Source organism: Pithys albifrons, chromosome Z (assembly GCF_047495875.1).
Source record: "Pithys albifrons albifrons isolate INPA30051 chromosome Z, PitAlb_v1, whole genome shotgun sequence".
NCBI classification, from domain to species: Eukaryota; Metazoa; Chordata; class Aves; order Passeriformes; family Thamnophilidae; genus Pithys; species Pithys albifrons.
Genome location: NC_092497.1, coordinates 43,921,775 through 43,947,355, shown reverse-complemented (window position 1 = coordinate 43,947,355; position 25,581 = coordinate 43,921,775). Strand labels below are relative to the sequence as shown.

The window sequence follows — 25,581 nt, the reverse complement described above, 5'->3', positions numbered from 1 at the left end:
CAGTTGTGGGTGCCTAGTTTGCCTTCCCTCATGTGGGCATATGCAAGAATCACACTTACCAAGGTCAGCATTTTCCCATCAATGTAAACCCCATGTGAGAAGGAACAAGCGCTGTGTTCACTTTTCTTTCTTTTCCCCACCCATTTCCTCTCTTTCTCACTGACATTCAAATACAGACAGTCGAACCATGGCAAAATCATGGTACATTTTGTTCTCAATGTACTGTATCTACTTGCTCTCAATTTTGTCTGTTTATAACAGCAGTTAGATCACAATAGTATAGTTTGGCTGGTCAGATCACAGTCTTATTTCTCTATTTTTTTTCTTCTTGAAAGGTTTTACAAATTAGCAGTGGATTTTTTACTTTATTTATCCAGCAGAAAAAATAGATGTGAGTGTGTCTTACAGAATACATGTACAAACCTTGCCTGAATCCAAACAGATGACATATGTTGAGGTTTGTAAGCTAAACTTTCTTTCAGAGAAACAGAACTGTTCTAAACTCTGTGGTTGTATTGGTGTTTCAGTCATCAATTTCAGATCATGAAGCACATAGTATAGGAACGTATGAGGGCAGATACAAGGTAGGTAATGGTAAAATACCATAAGACTATCAAAAGCTGGATGGGATGTGCAACTTTGTCAGTGATTGATGTTAAGGTCAGTGTTTAATCCTATGGAGTAAAGTTTGAAAATCTACCTCTAATGAAAGGAAAATAAGATTAAATGATACCATGTCATCCTGGTAAGTGCAACATAGAGGTCAGAGGCTTAAAAACACTGTATTGCAATGAGGTTGAACAGAAGTGCCTGGGCCCCTGAGACACAATGGGCAGTGCAAGGATATCAGCCTGGAGTGGTAATTCTATACCAGCATTAGGATCTGTTTCAGTTACACTGGGAAAAGCCATTTACTACCGTGTTACCTTGCTTTACCTTCTTTTTCACATTGTAGACCATGCCATCCTAAGGAGCAGATGCAGCCTTTAAATCTGTCGCATGTCCCTCGATTGTGACAGTTACATTTGAGTTTGCAATCCGACCCATAAAAACCAGGCTTGCATTCTGCAAGTACAAATGTTCAGTTAGTACAAACGTACTAGGAAATGTCTTCCATTAATTTTCAGTCTTTTGATTGAAAAAAGCCTTTTCCATGACTGTAAAAAATCATGCCTATTCTTCTCTGTTATTTCCCTTCTGTATTTCCTCTATACAGAACACTAAGGACCCACCACGTTTTTTTTGTTTTTTGTTTTTTTTTTTTACTATACCTTTATCACACTCCAATCCCATCCATCCTGTGGCACAAGAACAACCATATGGATCTGGTAGACAGAACATATAGTTTCTACAGCCATAATTTTCTTTACAGCTCTCTTCACATGTTTTGCCAAATGTATTGGCTCCACAAGCTGTTAAAGGGAGAGAGGGAAATAATAATCCAACAGCACTGTCCATAAAAGAGCTAGTGCTTCTAAAGATACAGCTTTAGACAAGAGAAAACTCAAATTTAAATTAAAAATATCACTTTGACCATTCAGATACCAGATATATTAACAACCATAGCAACTTCAGTAGCATCAACAAACATAACTTTCTGACTGTGCAGATCTGTCAGCCAAGCACCCCTTGCTTTGGATATGTGGGGACAGAGCTTCAGCAATAAATCCTCTTTATAAGCCCTTTTAATATAACATGGACAAAGAATGCTATGAAAACCAAATATTCTTCTTAGAGTTCAGTACATACGAAGCTACTGATCTCAAGGTTTTGCTTTTATGATAAGAGCAGTGCTACACTAGAGTGGTTTGAGTGTCAGCTATTCCCATAGTTTAGCTCTATATTTGCAGCACTTCAGTTAAATATAAGGATACATATTTAGCAACAAACGCAAGAGTTGCTTGGAGAGGTCAAAGCAATGTGATGCCTGCTCTAATTCTTCCAGACTCCAAATAAATTGTCACAGACACAGATTTGCACAGACATATACTGTCGATATTCCCCTACACAGACAAAGCACCTTATGAGCACATTAGTGGCTTCTTCAGAAGCAGCTGGGGAATCTCAAACATATTTCCTGCCAGTGTGTCCTTAAGATCTCCTATTCTGTCATGCATTTAACAGTCAGTCAGCAGCACTGAGCATACTCATTTCAAGAAAAGCATAGGACAGCCGAGGTTGGAACTGACCTTGAAAGATCATCTGCTCCAGCCTTTTGTGAGTAAAGGAGCCTAGAAGATATTGTCTAGTATATTGTCATATTGATCAAGAAGTGTTGGAAACATTAATCTTCCCTAGCAAAATAATCTCTACCAGGAGAAGAAAGGGAGAATTTAAATCACAACTACAAGAACAGCCTTAGTAATTCAGGCTTCATCTCACCCAACACTGTCCTGTCTCCAGGACCAGATGTGAATGCCTTAGTTTTAAAGAGCAAAACAAGGCTACTTCATATGATACTTCCCTCAATAATATGTTGTGATAGTTTTGGCTTTAGTTTTAGCTAGGCCTTAGCAGGCCCAAAGGATGTGACATAGATCAGAAGGGACAGGCACCACCTGACTTAAGCAACTAAAGAGGTATTTCATATCATCTGACATCATCAAGAAGTGTCAAGAAATATAAAAAGCGAGGGAGGTGGAGCTTCTGCCTCTCTTGGTCTTTGTCTTAGTCCCAGAAGGACACACTGTGCTGTCCCAGGAGGGACAGGAGGCCCAGGCCTGGCACTGGCTCACCACCATGTTATCTTAGGGAAGTAAAATGTTTGTTCTTAGTCCTTCTCTCTGCTTAGGTCTGTCTCTGGGGAATTGAGTTCTCCACAGTGATTTGTAGTTTAAGAATAGTGAGATTTGTGTTTGATGGGGAGTGGGGATTTAATTTTTTGTTATTTCTAACTTGTGTAAGTCTGCGTTATATTGTAGTTTTCTCTTTATTTTCTCTTTTCTGTATAAATATATACAGTTAGTTTAAGTGTAAACCTGTTTTGAAGGATTTTTTTTTCTTTCTCCCTTTCCTCAGCAGGGGGAGGGAAGTGTTGACTCTGTATTGGGCAGTTGACATTTTGCCAGCTCAGCCCAAGAGATATGTCAACTTCTGTTACTCAGAATAAACTACCTTTGAAAATATTATTTACTTACCTTTCTCACATGTTTTTCCCATAAAACCTGGAGGACAGATGCATTCCCCAGTATCTTCATGGCAAATGCCATTGTTCATGCAGGAAGGGCAATGGGAGCTACAGGAAGGGCCCCATTTCTGAGCTTCACATCCTTTTTTGGAAAAATATGATATATTTGTTGTCTTCTTAGTCAGTAACCCATCAAGTTGTAAAATTATTTTTCAGACAAACAGTAAAATACATAAAAGTACAATCCATATGGAACCCCTATGCTCCAGCCAACTGGACCACTTTAGTTGGTAAAGAGGCAGTAGTTCCAAAATTCAAATTTGCTACATCACATTAATTCATTTGTAACTCCTGGAAGTATCCTGTGGATGTTCACAAGTGAAAAATATGTTATCATAAACATTTTCTCTGTACTGTGAGATATTTGAACAGCTATTTATTTTTCCATATCAATCTTATTTTTCTATCCAAGTTAATATAATATACTTTTCTTTGATGAAAATGGACACAGCAACATAAGCTACGAGACATGTAGAATACTTAATGGAAAATATCTAAACTCATCCTTTCATCCACTAGGAAGTGAATCTAAGGCTAGGGTATTTTGTGAAGATGATGATAAAATAAATCAGGTTTGGATATAGGCTATCATAGAGAACAGGGAGATAGTCAAGAATGACATCCTTCATTTATGCTTACTTGATTTGGAAAAGCTGAGATGCTGAGAAAAGAGCTAGCTGTCCTGGAAATAGCTAAGATAAATTGAACTTACATCTGATTTTTTTCCCTCTCTCTCATCTGTTTAAATCAATATCAGCTTGTACCAAATACCCTTGGGAAGAAACTTCTTCTGACATAATCTGATGTCAGTGTATGCCAAGAAAGATTTTAGCCCTTATTTGGGTGCAGTATATTTAATTTCAGATTCATTAGGACTTTAAACAATTATCAGCACACATCAATGAAACTTACGTCTTACAATAAGCCTTGTGTAAGCAGAAGTGAAGAGGTTTCCTCCTATATATCTGGCAGAGTAAACCCCTGCATCCTGTGGTTGAACTTGAGGATAGGAGACTTCCAGCTCCCCTGGCACTTCATGTCTGGGCACAGAGTGGATAAAGGAACCTAGGAAAGGAGCACATGGATGCCATAGACAGAAGTCATTCACCCTCTACATACAGACATGGGTTTGCATTGGTTACTGAAGAGAGACAGATGAGATAAGTAGCACAATCAATTTATTAGTTATGAATTTTCTGACAGCTCTTTAGCTGTCTTCATTTTTCATAGCTGAACAGGTGCAAATGAAAAGGAGGAAATTTAGTAAGTGAATGCAACAAGCAACTTTATATTCAGCATTGCAAAGATTCTAGTGGTTAAAAGTGTTCACTTTGTTTCTTGGTCTTTTCCAAAGTCAGGGGTAAGAATCCATAAGGAGTTTGGGGTGGCTGGAGTTGAATAGCAAATCCCAGCCAGGTCCAATTTTATCTGACCAGAACAAAGGCTTACTTGGGAGGCCAATGCAGGAAGAACTGAGCACAACTTTATCTTTTCTTCCCAGACTTAATATGTTTCTGTCTCTTCTGTGTTTTGGGTTTTTGGTTGTTTGGGGTTTGGTTTTTGTTTGTTTTTTTTTTTTTCACCAGTAAGCTTATCTGTGTTATTATAGTTTTGCTGCAGTTGGCCATAAATGTTTGCTAAACAAGGCAATAGCATTTGGTCTTCTCCCATCTCTCTGGATCACCAAGTAACATTTGAACATTGGTGGCGGTCAAAGAAAAGCTGCAGCTATTGAACTTCAGGACTTCTGGAAGTCCTTCCACTCCAGTCTGTTAGAGCAAGGCTGCTGCTGACAGCTAATGCCAGGTCCAGCCAGCTCTCACTGAAATATATGTGCACATGCTTATACACACTGTACAAACTAAACCAACCACCACCAAACTCACACAGCAGTGAGTTTATGGGTACTGCATGTCCACTCACTAAAGTGGCTTGCACTGGAAGGAATCTTGAAGATCATCTAATTGCTAACCCACTGCCATGGGCAGCTATAGCTTTCACTAAATCACTGTATTGAAAGCCTCATCCAGTTTGGCCTTGAACACTTTCATGGATGGGGCAAACAACACTTCTATGGGCAACCTGATCCAGTGACTTACTACACTCACATACAAGAATTTCTTTCTAGTATCTGATCTAAACCCAGCTTCTTTCAGATTAAAGCCATTTCCCCTTGTCCTGTCACTGCACACCCTTGTCAAAAGTCTCTCTCCAGCATTCAGCTACTTGAAGGCCACAATAAATTCTTCCTGGGAACTTTCCAGGCTGCACAACCAGCTTTCTCACAATGACAACCCAGACAGCCTGATCCTGTTCTGACTTGCTGACTGACCACTAAACAGATGTTACTCTCACAAATAAAATGTCCTTACCTTCTATATCCCCTTACAATTACACTGATAATGCAACAATTTCTTTTTTTTACTTTTTTCACTTTTCTGAAATAATTTAGGAGGTAAACAGCATTAGGCAGGATCTTTACTGTCTGTGATCATACTTGTCATATTTGACTATAGTCAAATTTCAGGCATCCAGAAACATAGAACTTTGCTGAGGATCATATCCAAAACAGCAGAAAGACTGTGGGTCATTTCAGTCCATAACAATACATGACAACAGTTCTCAAAGAAAATGGGGCCAAATTAAAAGAACAAATAATGAAAGGGATTTTTCTGGAGCTGTGAGGCATTTCCTACATAGCTTTTGAGTTACAAGCTACATAACAAACTTGACAGCAAAGCATTAAGAAAGCCCTATGCTCACTGTCTGTTAGCAAGGTTTAATTTTTCGTGGCTTGTTTTCCAAGGTGGCACATGTTAGGCTGACGTCTTAAAGAAACCCTGTTTAGCAGAATCATGTAGTTCTCTAGACAGCCTTCGTGAGGTTCTGTAAGGGGGAAATGACACTTTACATTACTTAATTGAAAGACTGCAACACCTAAATATAGCAGGAGAAATACTTTCTCTTCTTTGCCAGATGCTGTATCAGGAATTCTCAGGGATGTTTTTTCTACAGCAACCTCAGGTGAAAAACTTGATCTACTGTCTAAAGTCAGTTCTGGCCAAATTTCTAGATGAAATCTCAGCTAAGGGAGCACCATGATGTAAGCTCTTCTGCTCCAATATCTCATCTGATTCTTGTATGAGAAAATGCTGACAGGAAATTACAAATTTTTCCTAGAGACTCTGAAATGACAAGTGATGGCAAACTTCCTCCATTGTGCCCTGACTTAGCTGAATCTCTTAAGAGTGAAGAAATAGGTATTTAGGCAATTCTACTTTGCATATTACTTTTTTAAAAGATAACCTTTTCTATTTTTCTGTTCCAACCTGTAGAAAATTACTCAGTAACTGGGGTTGAGGCTGAACTACTGCACCATTCTTTTGCAGTGTATTGACACTTCCTTGCTTCATTCTACTGTATTTACACCCTGTTTCCTGGTATCTCACTGTATGCTAGACTATCAGACAAAGATGGATATGTGCTTTCCACAGCTATAATTTGTTGGGGTGTAACATTCTGATTAAATATGAAGGTGCTCTGAGTTTTAGTAACCTATATTTTCTTACATTTCTACAGGAGGGAGATACCAAACTGCACATATTTCCAAGTGTCAAGCAGGAGCAACACACAGCTGAACAGTGACTTAGATCTCATGTTAGATAAAAAGGTTGGTGTTACAAAATTTGCAACCTGACTAACTCTTGCAGTTGAATGAAATAAATGACAAAAATTTGTTTACAGATTTTTCTTTCTAATAGCAAACTACTAGTGATTGATTTCTTAACCTGAAGAGCATCGTGACCTCAAAAATGTCCTCGAACAGCCATTTAAAGAATAAAAGGTATGACTTGAGAAGCAGTAAAAATGCAAAGAAAAATACACCAACTTAAACTTTACAGTGGCACAGAAAAAAAACAAAAACAAAATGAAAATTAAAACTGAAGCTAAAACCAGGCAATGGTTTTATGATGAGATGTAGAAGGAAATAAAAAAGAACAAGACATATAGCAAAGGTATAAACAGAGGATTTGGTATTTTGGTGGAAGAGAAACAAGTCACATCAACAAACTGAGTATGGCAAATTGCTCCCTTAGGGACCATTAAATGAATGAGAAATTATGTCTGATCCAGTTGCACAGAATGGGCATCATCAGCGATAACTTTAAAGAAGTTACTCGGCATTTAGATAAGACAATGATAGCAGGAAGTGAAAAGATGAGAAAGATTGATTACCATTCTTGTAGATCACTGCATCTTCCTCCTTTGATGCCATTCTGATGAAGGAAATATTCACATGCTCTCCTTTATTCGCTGTAACAGTTAAAGCCACCGGGTAGAATGAGGCTGAAAACGGAAGTATGTGATAAATATCAGTTATTGTCTCTGTCTGGTCTCTGGACTGATAGCTAAGAATAGTTTATAGTATGACCCTGACTCAGATTTTGACATCTTAATTCCTTTAGAGCATAAACTGACTCCTTACCACCAGCAGGCTCAATCCTATGTTTGGCAAAGACAAAGGAATTGCCTACAATCTGAAACAACAGATTACCACTAGAACCTGGGGCATGAAAAAAGTAATTGGCTTTTGTCCGAAACACTTCATAACTAGGACATCCAACTGGCTGTAAAACACTTTCATGAATTTCTTTATCCCTTGAGACATATTTACGGCAGAGTGGATAAAGTACTGGAAATTGTATTGCAGGGAACAATACATTGTTTGTATTTGTCATTGGCAAAAAAAAATACCTAGAATGACTCAGTTATTTTCTATTTAAGCTTTATGATGCAACTGTCAAAATAATTCAGAAGACCACAAACATGCAGGGTCTGGAGGAGGTACGGTAAGGTAAGAGCAGATCTGTGCTTGTTCACCATGTTCTCTGAAAATACAGAGTGTTGGCTTCCACTAAGAACCAAAGGAAAAGAAATCATATAGACAGGCAGTGATATTTTCACCAAAATATTCTCACCTGAAAATGTGGCTTAATTTAAATAAAAATTCTATATGAAGGACTGTCTCTATTAGTGATATTTTTCAATTTTCCAATTGGAAAACTGAAATTCATTTTCCTGCTTAAACAGAAATGTACTTCTGTACATCTGTTTACAGTTCTCGGTTTAAAAAAAAAAGAAAACAAAAGATAGAAGAATTTTCACAGTATTTCTGCCTTTTCCTTATAATTACTAGTGGAAAAATCTTATCAGAAGATAATTGCGGAACAGATAGAAAAATCTCAAGAAACAGTCTTTTTGAAACCAGTGAAATGGTAGTTTTAATTACTACATTACTTTGAAACAAGTTAGAAATTAAAAGTTGTGAAGTGTTTTGAGGACAAATTCAGGTTTTCAGGCCATTTTTAGCTCTGAGTTTTTATGCTATACTGCTACTGATATGTCATATGGGGAAAAAGCTCTCCTAGGTGAAGTTAACTTCTAAACTATTCAGCTCTTTACCTGAATGAAAATGTTACACCTTTGTACTTCCCCTTTGAGAGCACTCAGGGGAGTGAGGCACTGATTTTTACCAGTCCCTTTGCTCTTTCTGTTTTTAAGGCTATTTAGCCTTCAGAGTTCCTCCTGCACAAGTTCTTCTTGGATAAGTCAATCTATCCCTGTTTTTCCTTCTGCTGCCACATGTCTCTCCAACAAGGTGAGTGAGACTTTTCCAACAGGAAGACCCACCTGAGCTTTGGCTAGAAGAAGAGCCATTCATGCTCCTAGTCAGCTCTGTGCTCTCACAGATTCCATTTCTATTAAAGTTGTATTTATTTCACAACAAATACTTTAAGGAACACATATACAACTTAATATGAACTGTTACACAACTTCTTAACAAAAATTGCCTTTTAGCTATAACCATGCCTCCTTTTTTTTGGTTCATTTTTACCAAGATGTTGATAAAGTATTCTTTGGCTCACAGAAATGGTTCCAGAACAAAAATTTGGAATCTGTGGCCAAAATTTGGTGGCAAAGACATCCATAGATGTAGGATCAGAAAGCAGAGAAAAAAATTGTGAACTTTCTGTCATAGGTTATATGCAATAGAGCTGTAAAAAATGAGCAGGTAGATGTTACATCAAAGTTTGTACTGTTAGAATTGGAGTTTTGCTGAAGCCAAAGGAACTGTATGGGTAAGGAGAAGAAAAAGACGAGAGGTGGTGTTTAAGTCTTAAACTCTGCTACTTAAAAAGGATTTTCAACCTTTTTTTTTACCTTTGGAGGGAGTAGGGGTCTTGGGCAAGGTAGGCAGAATGCGCTAGAATGTGAGTCTCCTAGTACTAGTCAATAGGACTGGAGACAGGGACCTCCCTGGCCAGAGAAAGGTATAAAAAGACTTGTTTCTTGCTGGCCTGTGTCTGTCTCTTGGGCTGGAGGGACACATAAGAATCAGCTGAATTCATTAAATAAAAGTTTAGCTTTTCTTCACCGACTTTGTCCTCTCTAAATTTTATTTGTAAGTGAGAGCATTTCTCACCATATGAGGCTGAAATTGTGTTAGTACCTCCAGAATATCATTTTGTAACATCTGAGGGCATAAAAAAGGTAATATTCTTGAAATATTTGAGGAAAGAACAATTTATTATTTCCATTATAGAACAGAATTTTAGTTAAAAATCAAAATGTTTGCGTTATGTGATGTAAAATGAAAGAAAGAAAATCTAAGCAAGCATGAGAACAGTTTTTTTCAGTGTAAGCCAGCTTTTCTCCTACAATATTACTTCCTTGAAATTTTTGATATTTTAGGGTTTTATTTATGATTAGAAATAAGATAACTATTGAAAACTCACATTTTTTTGCAGAATTTCCATCCCCTGTGTAGTTCTAGTGTTTATGCTCTGAGTCTCTGTCACATGTTTTCATTCCTTTGTAAATGATACACAATTTATTTCAGCAGGACTCTTTCTGCTTGATATTAAGTACACTCATGGGAATCTACTGAGCATTTGTCATTTTACCTAGACACTGGTATCTGCACTGATAGAAACAGAATTCTAATGAAGCATAATGAAATAAGATCTCTTTAGAAACAGGCAAACAAAATCTGCAAGCAATCTCAACTTACTGTCAGCTCTCATAAGTTATTTATTAATAACAAATGCATAGTGAAAATCATTAGTTACTTAAGAAAAAAATTAAACAGCTTTCTCAAAAATGAATTGTTAGTTGCAAATGATGCTAAGAGGCTTAGTTGCAGTGGTTTTTCGGCTAAATTTAGTGAGGCAATATTAATTGTTTTAACAATATATTACACTTTTGTGTTCCTATTTTCTTTTCTTTGCATTTCATTAGGCTTAACAGGATTTTTCTTCAGGGTATTGCTGTAATGGAAGGGAATGCACAGTGCCTGGTGGGCTGAGTTCCAACATATTTTTAGATTGTGACTTGTATTACATGATTTCACATCTTGAGTGTGCCAAAGCCTCATAGAGACATAACAAACTAAGCTGCAGGACAAGTGCCATAATTCTCTGTTGCTAGAATTTCCATCATTGTCTCATTGCCTACTTTATGACTGAGTTTCTGTAGGGGAAATTCAATCACACACATGACAATATACATTTATTTTGTAGAGAAATTGCATAAATTATATTTGACTAGATGGAGAACAGGCTATTCTCTATAGTGTTCTATTATTGATATGTGTACTGTGTACCTCACTCTCCATAAAAGGATAAAGCATAAACTGTTCCCTCTCATTGCATGTATGAAAATTACATGGATTCAGAAGAATGGACTTGTTACTTTCAGAATAGCAGATGTGTAGAAAAAATCAGGAAAACGAACCTCTTACCTTTACATATTATACAGCAAAAAATCTTTACTCTGTCTTCATAACTTGTAACAGGCATATAATCAGGCAGATGCCAGTTCCCACTAATTCAGTGGCACTACCCAAATGATTAATGCTTAGTGAGCGTTTCACCAACTTCTTGCCCTGAGGATCCAAAACAGTGGCTGGATTTTCAGAAGTGCTGCTGCTTCCCATGACTTGGTATCCCTAATAGTAAACTGCACATTTCAATTCTTGCTCAATTTTTGCTGTTGAAAAACACATTCTGCCTTTAAAAATTATACAGATGACAACAGTAAAGTGGAAAAAGGACTGTTTTCCCATTACCTATGCTTTGCCAAACTTCACAGTACTTCCTTGACTTCCTCTTTCTGTGCACTTTAATAGCTTTGAGGATTTCTGATGCACCTCTTTCTCACCCATCTAATCTGAGTAGATTATATATCTTCACTGAGGATTTGTTAGTTCAAAATGTGTTAGTGAAAGCTTTTGCAGATAAAATCTGAGAAATAGAGTCAAACCCAGAAATTAATCAAAGAAACCTGCCAGCTGCTGGTGTGAATGTTACTTATGGTTAGAACAACTTCTGTCACATAAGAAGCTCTCAAACTTTGATTACTTAAAATTCTCTACTCCTAGGTCCACAAATACCAAGTGCAAAGAACTGATTGATTCAGAAGAAATTTTTCCACCCATACGTGTTGTTCTACAACAGAACAGCCAGAAATGTGCTCTGCTCGCCGGCAGTCTGCCACAGGCAAAGTCACATTGACTTTCCATGCACCATTAACTTATTGTCTCCTCACTGCAGCCTCCTTTGAAACAATAGAGTTGTCAATCTGGATCTGCAGAGCTTTCTTGGTAACCAGCCCAACCCTTGAAAGACCACATTTGGTCAGAGAAAACTTAAGACAAAATAAACTCCATCTTTCTTCCAACATACCCATGTTCAAAGAAATAAAGAGACACTAGCTGCAGCTCTGACAAATGAAAGTACCTCCTTTTATAAATTTGCTACCTAATTTTGTAGGATATCAACAACAAAAAGTGGTTTTACTAAATCCTTACAAAGAAAGATTAGAAGTGTCAAGTCATCTGATGAACCAGCCGGCATGGCACAAAACATTAGCAGTACAATAAAATCAACTAAAAATCAGCCACAGTTTTGAGAATTTGATTTGCTGCAGAAAATTACCCAAAATTTCTTGTACTTTTCTGCAGTTTATGGTGATCTCTGTTTTGGAACTTGTCCCAGAAGTCTTATGAGGTCTACAAACAAGGGAAATTTTACACATTAAAAACATAATTTAATAGGCAGGGTGCTGGACCTTGGAAATCCCACCTTCTCATCCCAGTATCTCCCTTGCCACATTTGCTTTTTCTACTGTGCATAGCAATACAACTGAAACCCAGTTGAATAATGAAATCTGTGGTGGATTTTTCTGGATAATTCTCTTAGATTTTGTAATATTTCCCTGGAGTGTCTTTTCAGTGTTGAGATGGATCCTTTTTTTCGTTCACAGTGACACAGACTGTGCAGATCCAGTGTTGCTGATCTGTAGTTTTACTGAACCTTAGGCAAGGCAGTTATTTTCTAGGTTCAGATTGCCTTTTTATTTAGAAAAATATAATCGTGATGTTTAGTTATCTCCATCTCTCAGACCTGTCAAGATTTTAAAATTGAAGCACATTTAGAAATCAAGGGTCTGATATGAAGAACCCACTGCAAGAGCTGCCATCTGTTTTTCCATGGGGTCATTGAGACCTATACTTACTTTGCTGACTGCCTTCATGTTCCTGGGAGTAGTCAGGTGCAGGCAGAACACCTGTCATGTCTGACTAACCTCCACAAGGCAATGACTAGCTTCTACTATCAACCAGTTATCTCTGCAGTACAGAAAAAAACCCAACTTGAGCCAAATCTGTTTTTATTGAGTCAGGACTGCATTTTGCCTGCACTGGAGCCATGTTTGCGTCCACTCACATCAACCAGGAATAACTTCCAGTCTGCAAGCAGTGCCATGGTAAGGTCAGATCTGACCACCATACAGTACCTTGCAGTGGCATCTTCATGGTATGTATCCTTTTCACCTCATCTTTAAGTTTCCCTTCACAGTAATACGCTCCGATAGTTTCTCTGGCCTGTTCTCTCTTCCACACCACTGTTTTGGCTGCTGCTCTCTTTGAATCCTCATTAACTTCCAGTGGTTCCCAATGCTGGTTTGTCACATCCTCCTGGTCTCGGTCTATTATGATAGACTCACGGGAGCGCCATTTGGAAGTGATACATATCAGTGATGTCTCAGAGTTGCCCACCAGAGGGAATGAATTGATCAGTATGAGGTCCAGTGCTGCCTCCACTTTACCTAAAGAAAAAAGCATCAAACAAACAACCAAAAAAAATTAGTGCAGAATTCGAACATGTGGATGATCAAATCAGCAGATAAACTGTTTCAGCCAATATTGGGGTTTCTCTGGCTGGTATCTTCCACAGCTTTTGAACAAAATAAGAAGAACACAGATTAACTATTCTGCTACACTGATTATAGTATTTACTTTTTATGACACAGATAGATGGACTTTGTTCTTTTCAGAAAAGGTAGTAACTCTTGCAAACACATAGAATTTTTTTCAAGAGCTACTGCAGAAGCCCACAGAAAACCATGGTCTGCAGAAGCAGATCTGTTAGACATGCACATAAGTGCCTAAAGTATGGTGCTTTGCTGGTCAGTAGACGATAAGGTTGTCAGTTTAACTGTGTTTCTTTTATGTCTTTTACATGAATTTAATATGTATACATTGATGTAAAGCGGTAATGTCTTTCAGTTACAGGAGCTGGTATACTTTGAACACTTCAGGTATGTTTTTTTTCAACTGTTTTATGAATTCGGATTAATGATTTCATAGTCAATCATGTAGTAACCATTTGAAGTCCTAACAGATAGTGGCAAGAACCATAATACAAAGTAACTCGAAAACAAGGAGCAAATCAGCATTTAAGTGAGTTGAGGTTTAAATCACTCTAAATTGCTCCCTTTGACAGAACTGCCAGAAATTCATAGAGATGGAAGATGTTTAAAAATTATAGATACATGTATAATCAAAACAGTCTCTGGTAAAGTGCTACAGTTTTAGTTGTTCAAATGCAAATAGCTGGAGGGAAATACTATAATGAACAATTGGCAAATAATAGGTGTTTTCCTTTATTTTTGAAATTCAGGGTAAGGAGAAGGGAAACAGTAACCTTTTTTCCAGTAGGAAGAATAATTGGTTTCTTCTATTCATCACGCCTATTTTCCTGCTTTGGATACAAGTATATTTTGTATTTACACATAGAGACCTAATATTTAATGCTGTCCAGCTTCCAAATGTTCTCCGATGGGAAGGAAGTGGTACAGTCTTAGATAAGGGAAGCCAAAAGGTCTTAGCGCTGACTGCAGTCTTTGCGTGTGTCTCTGCAGTGCTCTGGGCCAAGGGAGGAGGTCCTCCACTGCTTTCAATGCTAGCAACCACTCTGGGGACTGAAGTATCTTGACAGCACATTGACACTCACCTCGCCCAACCAGTCTTTCACAGCCACCACCCTTTCATGTGCCAGCCCAGATAGCTTGCAGTTACATAATAGAGAAATGAAACTTTCTGGAAAGGATCCAATGGCCTCTGAAGTTAATATTGCATAAAAGTGCATGCCAGCAAAGTTAGTTCATCCTGCTGCACATTGCAAACATAAATCCTTTGAACAAAATTAGAGTTATTTTATAGAAATGAGGCCAGACTCATGCATTCATTTTATAGGGCATTTATCTCAAGGCTCTTAGTTTTATATGAGGAACATTTGCATTCTTACTATGGTTTTGATGCATCAGCTGAAGACAGATATAGTTCATTAATCACCAGCACTGAGACCAGCTGCAGTTTATATCATCAAGGATCACATGCCAGGTAGAGAAATTCCCAAAGTACTAAACTGCAAGATCCTGATTTCTGCAAATTTTAGTGAAACTCAAAATCAAATCTGGATCCAAGTAGCATGACTTGACATAGTTATCTGTGTTGACCTCAGGCAGAGAGAGATCAGAGCAGGAATATTTTTATGTTTCTGCCTAGTGTCCACAGGCCAGAGTGCCTTTCTAATTTGCCTTTCCCATGCAAAGGTATCAACTCAAGGGATTGAGGTCCTTCAGAGGACAGTTGCTCAACCAGAGCTCCAGATCCTTTTTTTCTGGCATTTCTCAGTTCCTCTGGCTTCCAACAAAGATTGAAATGTGGAAATAACACCTTTTTACTCCCCTGCATCTCAATCTTTTAATACACTTAGAGAAAGCAACAAGAGAAGCCTGAATTTTGAGGACTAGCTTTCATGTTGCCTTTGATCCATGCGCAAGACATAGCAAAGCAATATCTCATCAGATTCAGGCATGCCTCTTTCCTCATAGTAATACCAATCATGTAATAAAGGTGTAGAATAATCAAAAGTTAAACTCACTGCTTATCTATGCTTGTGAATATTCTGGATGAATCAAAATCTAGCCATTGGTGAATAGATAGTGTTTTGATTCATTGTCTAAATTAGGTGGGTTTTGTCATATTAAACCCTGTAAGGTAACTCAGCCACCTGAGTGAGGTTGGTGGAGCACAGATGGAGTTTCCTGTCTTCCCAGACAAGCACTAGAACGATTCTAAAATGGATTTGTATCTGTGTATAAGTATGGAATCACATGCCATGCATGATTTTGCAGCAAAGGCTTCACAGATGGAATATATTCCAATAAAAACTAAAATATTTGCAAGAGAAAGCTTTGCACTAAAAAATGCTGTACTTTAGGTATAATTTTGAAAAAGGAAACTCAAACTAACAAAACACCAAAAATACCCCAAAACCCCCCAGTATGCTAGCAGACCAAGGCCTTGCAGTTAATAGGCAGGCTTTATGGTAATGCAGCTTAAACTTACTCAACAGTACCTGCTATAAAGGCATTTACCTAGTCTTGCAAAAGTTAGGCAAATTGTGTCCTTGGTGCTAATGAAGACTTTGAGTATGTAAGAACCAAATAAGGACAACAGGATTTAGCTCTCTCAGAAAAGCACGAAAAATACAGACAGGAAACAGCCTGTCTCTGTAGTACAGACAATTTTCTGTGCTGTCTTGAACAAATCCTTTGACTCCTGCCCCGGTTTTTGAAGAACTGACCTTATCAGGAAAGCAATTTGCTGCGCTTGCAAATAGATTTTGAGAAGAGAAAGCACTTGCAGAAGGCTAATGCTGTAAATGGGAGATACCATGCAAGGAAGACTCATTGCTCAGTATTTATGACACACACTCATAGTGGTGCAGTGCTTTGAGCCTTTCCAGCACAGACAAACTGGCATCCTCATCTAAATAAGTTTAAATAACAACACACCTACTATATACCCCAGACAGCAAAATCAGTGAAGAGTTCCTCTCAGGCCATTCTTAATTACAAGATTGTACTCTGTCTTTCACTGTGTAATGCTCAGCTGTATCTTTCACAACTTCTTTAGTACAGATTTCTGTGCTTACACCTCAGAAAGCCAACCCTATCCTGGGCTGCATCAGAAGAAGCATAGCCAGCATATCAAGGGTGGTGATTCTGCCTCTCTGCTTTTGTGTTGACTCCACCTGGAGTGCTGCATCCAGCTCTGGGATTCCCAGCATAAGATGGACAGGGACCTGTAGAAGTGTGTCCAGAGGAGGGCAACGAAGATGATGGAGGGCTGAAGCGTTTCTGTGAGGAAAAGCTGAGAGGGTTGGTATTGTTCACCCAGAAGAAGAGAAGTCTCCAGGGAAATCTTATAGCAGTCTTCCAGTTCCTAAAGGAGGCTAATAGCTGGAGAGGGCCTTTTGTCCAGGGCATGTAGTGATAGGACAAAGGGTAATGGCTTGAAACAATAGAAGCATCAATTTATATTAGATATAAGAAAGAAATCTTTAACAGTGAAGGAGGTAAAACACTGGAACAAGTTATCTTGCCAAAATGCGGATGCCTCATCGCTGGAAATGCTCAAGGCCAGGCTGGCTGGAGCTTTGAGCAGTCTGGTCTAGGGGATGCATTTTGGCATATCCCATGGCAGTGGGATTGGAACTAGATGCTCTTTAAAACGTCTCTTCCAAATCAAATGCTATGATATTCACCTGGAGAAACTGTGCTGAACAGAGAATAAGTGTGTCAGGCTGTGCATGCAGTCCCTGTGTGTTCTCAACCCCTACCAAAATGCCATTCACACAGGCACAGTCATGTTTTTTGTGTTGCATTGCACCAGCAAAACTCAGCCAGGACCTTCTGGAAGAAACAGTTTTCAGAAATTCCCTGGGACACATCCCAAGACATAATTCTACTCAAAGAGCAAGAAAGTCTCTGATAGAGATTAAAATATTGCTCCACTATATCAGAATTGGTGCTAGACACTAGAGTGTGTGAGCAAATGTGGAAATTTCGAGCTGAGATAGTTTAATGACAGAGATGACTGCACACGGCAACTCTTACGAGAAAAGTGTTATGATTTGTTCTTTCATCTCAGAGTCCCTGCCTATACAATTCCAGATTGACAGTCAGCCCTTGTCATGTCCCCAAGAAAACATGAGAATATTCTAGGTGTTTTCTACCTAATGTGATGTCTCTGCAAAGTTCCCTGTTATTTGGAGAAATGTTCAGTACTGGAATGGCTAACACTCCTCTACCACAGGAAGCAGCCAGAGTAGTTAGCTCCATCATGGGATAACCATACTCCACTGCACTTGAAAACACATATAATGTGGACATAGGTCATATTTGCAAAGTATTTGAGAATGCAAAGTTCTGAGTAAAAGTTTTAGGTATTAATACTGAGTAGTAGTGAAAACACAGAAATTGTTTAGGCATTACATCTCTAATGAAGTATTTATTGTCGTCCTTATATTTCTAGAGCTTTATTATTAATTGCTTGAAGTGACTGTAAGATGGAAGTCCTTCTCTTGGCACTTGGAGCATAACAGAGGAAAAAGAAGGTCTGTTGTAAGAAGTAAGCAGAAAGATTAATATGTTAACATACTACTTAAGAGAAGATGAGAGGGCAGAAAATTCTAGTAAATTCTGCTCCCTTTTTCATCAGATGAGGAGACTAAAAGATGATGTAATAAGAAGTGTTTAGGTGGTTGGGTTTTGGCGGGTTTTTTAATGTTATTACTTGGAACACAAATTACTTTTGCTATTAAGTATCTGGGAATATGAATGTAAAATATATAGGCTACTATACTAGCAGAGAAAAAGTAGACTCTATGCTTAGTTTTGGTATTATGCTTAGTTTTGGTATTATGTTGAAAGGGGAACAGTTGTATATGACACTCACTGCAAGACTTAAAACTCATTTAGAGACAGTTGGGAACATATGTCCCAAGGAGTCCTTTTCCTTTAACTGTCTTAAACAACACCAAGCATTCCTTCTGCTTGAAAGAATAAGGTTTTGATTTAGAACAAAATCTAACCTGCTAAATAGTCTACACCTCAATATTTCTTACTATGTCTTGTTTTGTAGCTATAAATTCAACTGTACCCTTCTCAATTGCATTTTTTTGGATGAAACAACATACCAGATTAAAAAAATTTAATTAATCTATTTAAGAATACAAATGGAAATCATGCAAGCAATTTTGCTGAGAAATTATAGCATTTCATTAATTCTCAGTGAAGTACTGAATAAATTATCTTATTTAAAAATTAATTAGTCAATGTGGAAGATAATCAGGATGAAAATATAAAGAAAGTGAAATATAAAGAAATGAATGAAATAGAGACCAAATCTACATGTACCCTCTCTATAATTAAAAAAACCCAAAACAAACAAACAACCCAAAAAATAGAATACTGCTTACTTAATATTTAAGCTAGTCAGAAACTAACCCAAAACATTAGTTGTTTAGGCATATTTTTCATAGGGAGAGTGGAACATATACTGCACTAGAGTTTCGCAATCTTTGTTTCTTCTTTTTCTGTGCACTCAATGCTTCTCTTATCAATCTTTATTATTTTGTGTTTATTCTCTAATGAAGTAAATAAGTTGGGGGGCTTTCAAACCCCATATGGATTTTATGGGCTCAGTGGTCTTTTAGTGTCCTGGGAATTTAATCTGGAATACAAAGATAAATGCAGCTCAGGTAATTTCTGCCAGTGAGTCAGATTCCCCTCTGACAGCTCATTCCTTCACAGGAAAATAAGGGTGTGAAGTTATTATTTCCCAAAAAGAGTAAGATTCTCTGCCACACCACAGGATGAGCAGGAGAAAGAAAAAAAAAAGACAGAAATGCTACTGGAAAACATCTGATAAATGAGCAAACATAGGTTTTCCAATAAAACTTTTATTTTGTCTGTGTAAAGAATCTTACTGTTTGTATCTTATGTGATGCTACTGGGCAGCTGTGGAATGATTCACAGTTCAGATACAAAGACCTCTTGCCTTTAGAAATAGGGCCCTATTTGTGGAGGGAAGGTATTGTGAAACTAATAAGAGATGAAAAATTAGTGACAGAACATCACTTTTCTACTTAGTAGCAGTGTGAAGACCAGAGCACAAGTAAGAAAAATGAAATAGTTTGTCAAAGCTACTAGAGCTGCCTGTCTGGGTATCTGCTTATCTTCCTTACCATACATCTGAAGGAAATGCAACTTATTCTCTCTGCATGTCAGTTGTTCCATAACCCATCAAAGCAATATTTTAAGATGAAAAAGCTAGAAAAGAAACACTGCTGCAACTTAGCTGGGGTTTTTCTAGGGAGGATGCCTAAATGTTTGTGTGTATAAATAAACAAAATGAATGAAGATACTTTCTCATGATTTCTCCTTAGGCAGAGTTGACCACAAGTGAGGAAATTGGGGAAAAAAATCAGCAGAAATGGCTTGTTGAACAGCCAGCCAACAATATGGTAGGTAATGCTTAAGAGTGAGGAATGTGGAAAAGCTTGTGTAAGACAGGTTTGTAGTTCAGGTGCACCTGGTTGCATTTGCAGGCAGCCAAATATGAGTATTATAATCAAGAAAGTATTTGCACACTGAACTATATTTGTCCATAACACAGCTGGTCCTTGTAAGTTGCATTATGAAGCTACTATTTTTACTGGAGATCTGTAGTGTTTGTTGCATGTGGGCATGTGCTAAACTGGAGTATGCAAAATAACAGAGCTAAACAATTAGTCTTCATGGGTTATATCAGTGCATACAACATGCACAAGGTGAAATGTCTGGAAGTGTCTGTGTTGGTTGCTGGAAGGACATACTCTGATGCACTCTTGCCTGTACAGTAGTGTGCCCTCGCTTACTGATTTTTCTGAGTAAAGTAGTGGCAGACGGTTCTGGTGCTAAGCACACTTTGTGACTAAGGAGTCTAAGGTCCCTGACCAGTGACATGTCTTTAGTGCACAGCCAGGAAAGAACACAAGGGCAAACCATCAGCACAATCAAAAGTGCAGTTGGAACTGCATTGTCTAGGGAGATTTGTTGCACTCCAAAGGAGGAATTAACCAAGCCACTTCATTAAACAACCTGACAGTGCAAAAAGTAAATAAATAGCAGACAAGCAAAATACCAGTCTGGAAGCAAAAAGTTTACATTTCTGAAAACAGAAATGCCATTTTAATGTGTCTTTTAAAAGAATCTTAGTAAATGCCTAATATCTTCATAGCCCAAAGGGTATTAGCATTTCCTAGTGATGAATTACAAAATGAATTTTGATAGTTTTTCACTTCTTTATTATATGATTTTGTTTAACAGTTGGAGAATAGTTATCAAATCTGTACCTTAAGAAACAATCAGCATTTTAAAACTCTTGGTAGGAAAGTCTCTAGTTCAGACATGGCAGTTCTTGGCTGTATGCTTCCACTAAAGCTACAGTGGAACAGCATTCTAAATATGATCTACTAGCACAGAGTAGCGACTGTCTTTGGAGGGCAGTTCTTCATTACAATTTCTATAAGGTTTTCATCCCTCCAGTCCCAGATAGATCTTGCATCACAGTGAGATTTGATCATGGAACTCCATCCATCTCATACAAGTAGTAGGCACATCCATTTTTGGTTCATTTCACCTATGCCTACCTAATGCCCTCTGTAACATTATGACTTTTGAGTCTTCCATGGAAGGCTGAACAGGTTTTGTGTGTTAAGAGATGGGTATAGACCAAGCAGGCTCAAGTCTATGTGACTGATATAAATCAGGTTTCCAGCCCAGGCAACTGTGAGCACATGAAGGACCAATTTCATCTCCTCTGCCCTAAAGCCAGCTGATTGGTGGCAATCAGTTGCTCTGACTTCTCCGTTCCCTCTTGTACACTCAAGCCATCCAGATAAAAATCTTGTGGGTATTGGACAATCTCTTCAAAATATTACAAATTCATTTTCCCCCTGAAATGAATTTTCAGCAAAAAAAGTAATCCATCCAACCATCTTAATTATGACTAAACCAAACCAATATATGTATATATATAGATATGAAAATTTTATCTAAAACAATAGCATATGTTAACACTTATGAAAGCAGTGTGATTTCATTTCACCCTTTCAGATTTGATTCCTTCGGGTCTGATGTAATGCCTTTTCACTCCTGACTATTCCCAGCTGTTGAAATGACCTTTGGGAACACCAGCTTTTCGAGAGCTACTCTGCCTCTCACTAGATCTTAACTGGGCACAGTATGGCAGGCAGATGCAGTTGCTGGGTCTTACAAACCAAATACACTTCAGGAACAAAGAATGAGATTGGGTTTAAATTTCTCTTGTAATTTACATTAGTAATTTGATAATTTAGGTGTCAGAAAGGTTGTGCATCAGTGTAATATTTAGTCATATTATGAATACCTGATATTAAAACCTCATAGTTATATTTATGAAATACTTGAGATTAAAAGATGAAAAGCAGTTTGCCTCCATTGCTTTGGCAGTGGGAAGCTCAAAACTCCAGTCCTGCAATTGTAGAACAGAGTGAAGTTCAGGTACAAATTTGATCTGACAACAGCCTATTTGAAGATGCTCACACAAGCCTAATCCTTTTATTATGAGAATAATGACATTTATGTTCACTGTCACAGGCATGCTAGACATTAATACGGATTTTCTTTTGGTCAAGCTTCACAAGAGAAAAACAAATCCTGAAATAGAATTGTTAGAACTTTGCAGTCACACTGAAAATTTTGACTAGTTATTTTGAAAAGCCTGAAGCATTATAAAGGTAGTTGTCTGTCTGGTAATGTATATTAAAAGCTGTTCAACTTTCTAAATGTGAAAATGAGTCATACAATACTGGAAACAATTTAGGATTTTTTTCACAACACCTACTGATCCCAAAGAAAATCCAGTCATCAACAGGGTGATAGAGAGCTACCACTGAATGCCATGCACTGGCTTATTCCACTGTTACCTTTTCTTAAAAGGCTAATATAATCTTTTGAGTCTTTAACCATATATGGTTCCAAAGTTCAATCAGAAAAAAAAAAAACCAAAACAAAAAAACCAAACACAAAACCCCACAACAGTGTTTTTCTAAGCCCACTGGATCTAAGATTATTGGTAGAGCAAAGCAGAAGATTCTGTCTGGGAGAATGGAGACATTTGACAATATATTTGTTTCCTGACAGAAATAGTCAAAGAAATGTTCTTGAAACTGACTGTAGTTATTGCTGGTTTTTACAAATCCTTTATAGATGGTGGGCATCTTGCTAAAATAAGGCTCACACATGAACATTTCTGAGGGTTAGTTCACCGTGAGAAGCTGCAAACAGATTTCCAGATCATCTGAAGATGTCCAAGCCATTTCTGAGGCAAAAGACAAGTTGTTACACACCTTCCTTGGTTGCAGAGGAATAAGTGAGTCTGCAGCTGTTCTCAGGTCAGAACTTAACATAGCCACAACCTTGGCATTTGAACCCATATTTCAGGAGACATGTCAGGATGATTTTGCTACTCCAAAATATTGACTGGAACATAATCAAACAACAGAAGTATGTGTTGATACTCAGCCTAGTCTGAAGAATCCCAACAGGATTAAATTTAACTCCTATTCAGTTTAATTGAACATTGGCTATAGCGTATATATACAGTGCAAAACTGAGCATTTGTGTATATTTTGAATGCCACCTTCCAAATTGGATCATTAGCTCCAGCTGCAAATGGAGTACTGCTATTTAAAATAAAAAGGCATTAAATTGAAGTCCATTTCTCATAATGAGAGCCAAGTCAGTGCTTTTCACCTTGGAAAAGGGTGGAGTGGATTTTGTGCCTACCCAGCAACACACCCAGAGTAGCCCACAATCATCAGAGACAAGGTTAAGCCAGTTCACTATCCGTGCTGAGTGTAAAGCCTCGCCTGCTCAGGGAATGTCACTCCTGCTTTCCTGAACTCCGCCTGCAGTATCTAGAGGAAAACGGGCTCGCATTGTCTTCCATTGATCGCCCCAGGAAACATGATATCATTCTGAAACAAAAGCGGGAAAGCTGACAGATCTATTGAGATGGGTGTGACTACAGCACACACCTCTCTGGTCAGTCCCTGTGGAAAATGCAGTGACTGGCAGCTCTTTGGTGCTGTGCTGTCTGTGCTCTCCACGTTTTTGTAGCTAAACTCTGCAAATGGCTTTTGTTTCTCCTTTACTTGTGACTTCCTTGTTTTTTGTGTCAATTAGCTATGTGTCTCCATGCAGAGAAACAGAAGAGTCAAGGAAAGAGTTGGAATAACTGGACTTTCTTTTATTCTCCATCCATAATGCTTACAGCACCAGATATCTCCTAAAAATATAATGCTGGAAGTGATCTGTGGGCTAAATAGGTTGAATTGATGTGTAGGTAAACAATCAAGAAACCGAAGCCACAAAAGAGGAATTGGCAAACAGTATGTAGCCTATTACAGCAGCTGCCAGATAAGAGTATTTCCAAACATGATTTCAAGAGTTTACAAACACTTTTTTTTGTCTGCATTAATCCCTAGCCTTTTAAAGATGCCAAAAGTAACATCTCAGACTCATAATTTTAGTATTAACAGCTGTTAACATGCTGCTAATCAAGAAGATCTGGGAGGTGTAAAGCGAATGAAAAGAAAGTTATGCGGCAATGAGGACTTTCTTGCTACTTTCTTGTTTTCATTGCAGCACAATTTAAAGTTTTATAGCACCTTACATTTTTACTCTGAGATGGACTGGAACAACCTATGCATATCTCAATTAAATGGTTAGGAGTCTAAGGTTTTCCTAAATAGTATTTTGCTTTTTTACAGAAAGATGTTTACAGAAGAAACTGTCTAGAAAATTGAAATAAACATTGTAAAAGCAATAGTCAAATGCTGAGGAGCTACAAATCTGATGGCAAGAGCGCAGTCTTCCTCAGGACTCTGCATGTGATAGGTTCAGCAAAGTATCTCTAATATTAATGCTAATAATACTATAAACTAATTTTGCATTAATATAATCTTTCTGTATACCTTTCACAGATATCTCTTACAACTCAATTCTGACTTGCTGAACTAATGATGTTTGCTGCTAATATTGAATCAGTATTTAATTGTGTTTGAAGAAGTGTTCTTAATTGATCTTGTATAATACACATTTTGTAACTCTTTTGTCCACTGACTTTCATCTGAATTCCAGTTGTGAAATCTTGTCTAAAATCAGCTACTGAAACACCTAGACACATCAAATGCAAGGCTAGTTCATAAAGGCAGTCACAGAAAAAACCTGACATTTCATCTGCAGTGGGAGCTCTGCACAGTGAGAAGTGGGCTCACTGAAACACACACGAGTACTTAAATTAGTAAAGTTAAGTGCTGCAGTAAATGGCAGAGAATCAAGCATTTCATCTGTGGATTGTGTGAGAAACAAGAAAGGCATCATGACAGGTCCACTACAGCTACTAAAGCCAAGGCTTACCTGAAATCAACAGGCTGAATCCATAGAGAACTAGGTGTGCTAGAGGGTCCATGCTTTCCAAAATATATCCATCCAGTTCTTACAGTCACTCATGGAGTATCCTTTCCTTGGGGCAGCCCTTTACCAGGTACTCCTGTCCTGCATGGTACACTTTTTGCAAGTCACAGGCAAGAAATCAGAGCACTGGCGCAGGCTGGAACAGTGTCATTGCCGTCTGAGTACAGGGAGTTTAAGTTCCTTTTTCCTGTTTCCTTTGTAGATTAGGATGGGAAAGGCAGGATCTTAAAGGCATTTTTGTATCAGCAGGACTGCAGGGCAGTGCAAATCCCATCCATCCAGCAATACATCAAAACAAATATTTGGAGCTGCTAGAGAAGCAAGAGATTGCTGTTGGTCACAGTCAGCAGAATAGGAACAATGATGGCATCCTCCAGTAGGCGGGACAGTGCAAGTAAAAGGTCTTCCACCGAGGCAGAAAGTGTTATTATCCCCTTTTCAAAGTCTAGGCCTGCTAACTTCTCAGCATCTTTTCCCTTATTTATTTAATACACGTGTAAGCTGCTGGCTGCAATGCATTTATGCATAAAATAATGAAAATATGAAGTAAACAGTAACAAAGCAGCCATCTGAATCCAGTACAGACCAAAGCCATCCAATTCAGCAAACTACTCTGTTAGTTCACATGCTTTACTGGA

General features: G+C 38.0%; 1 protein-coding gene across 2 annotated transcripts in view; it reads right to left on the bottom strand.

Annotated features, from left to right (window-relative positions):
* The window catches only part of TEK (TEK receptor tyrosine kinase), a 40,902-nt gene extending 15,818 nt beyond the window's left edge, over positions 1–25,084 (bottom strand). For both annotated transcript variants that reach the window (XR_011699917.1, XM_071580475.1), the window contains exons 1-7: positions 24,887–25,084; positions 13,043–13,354; positions 7,424–7,534; positions 4,100–4,252; positions 3,138–3,269; positions 1,272–1,412; positions 937–1,065 (exon numbers count right to left, since the gene is read on the bottom strand). Coding sequence is in view for 1 of the 2 variants with exons in the window: in XM_071580475.1 (XP_071436576.1) it covers positions 937–1,065; positions 1,272–1,412; positions 3,138–3,269; positions 4,100–4,252; positions 7,424–7,534; positions 13,043–13,354; positions 24,887–24,938 (1,030 nt within the window). In the remaining variant the exon portion in view is untranslated. The remainder of the gene's footprint in view (positions 1–936; positions 1,066–1,271; positions 1,413–3,137; positions 3,270–4,099; positions 4,253–7,423; positions 7,535–13,042; positions 13,355–24,886) is intronic.
* Positions 25,085–25,581: the final 497 nt, after the last annotated feature.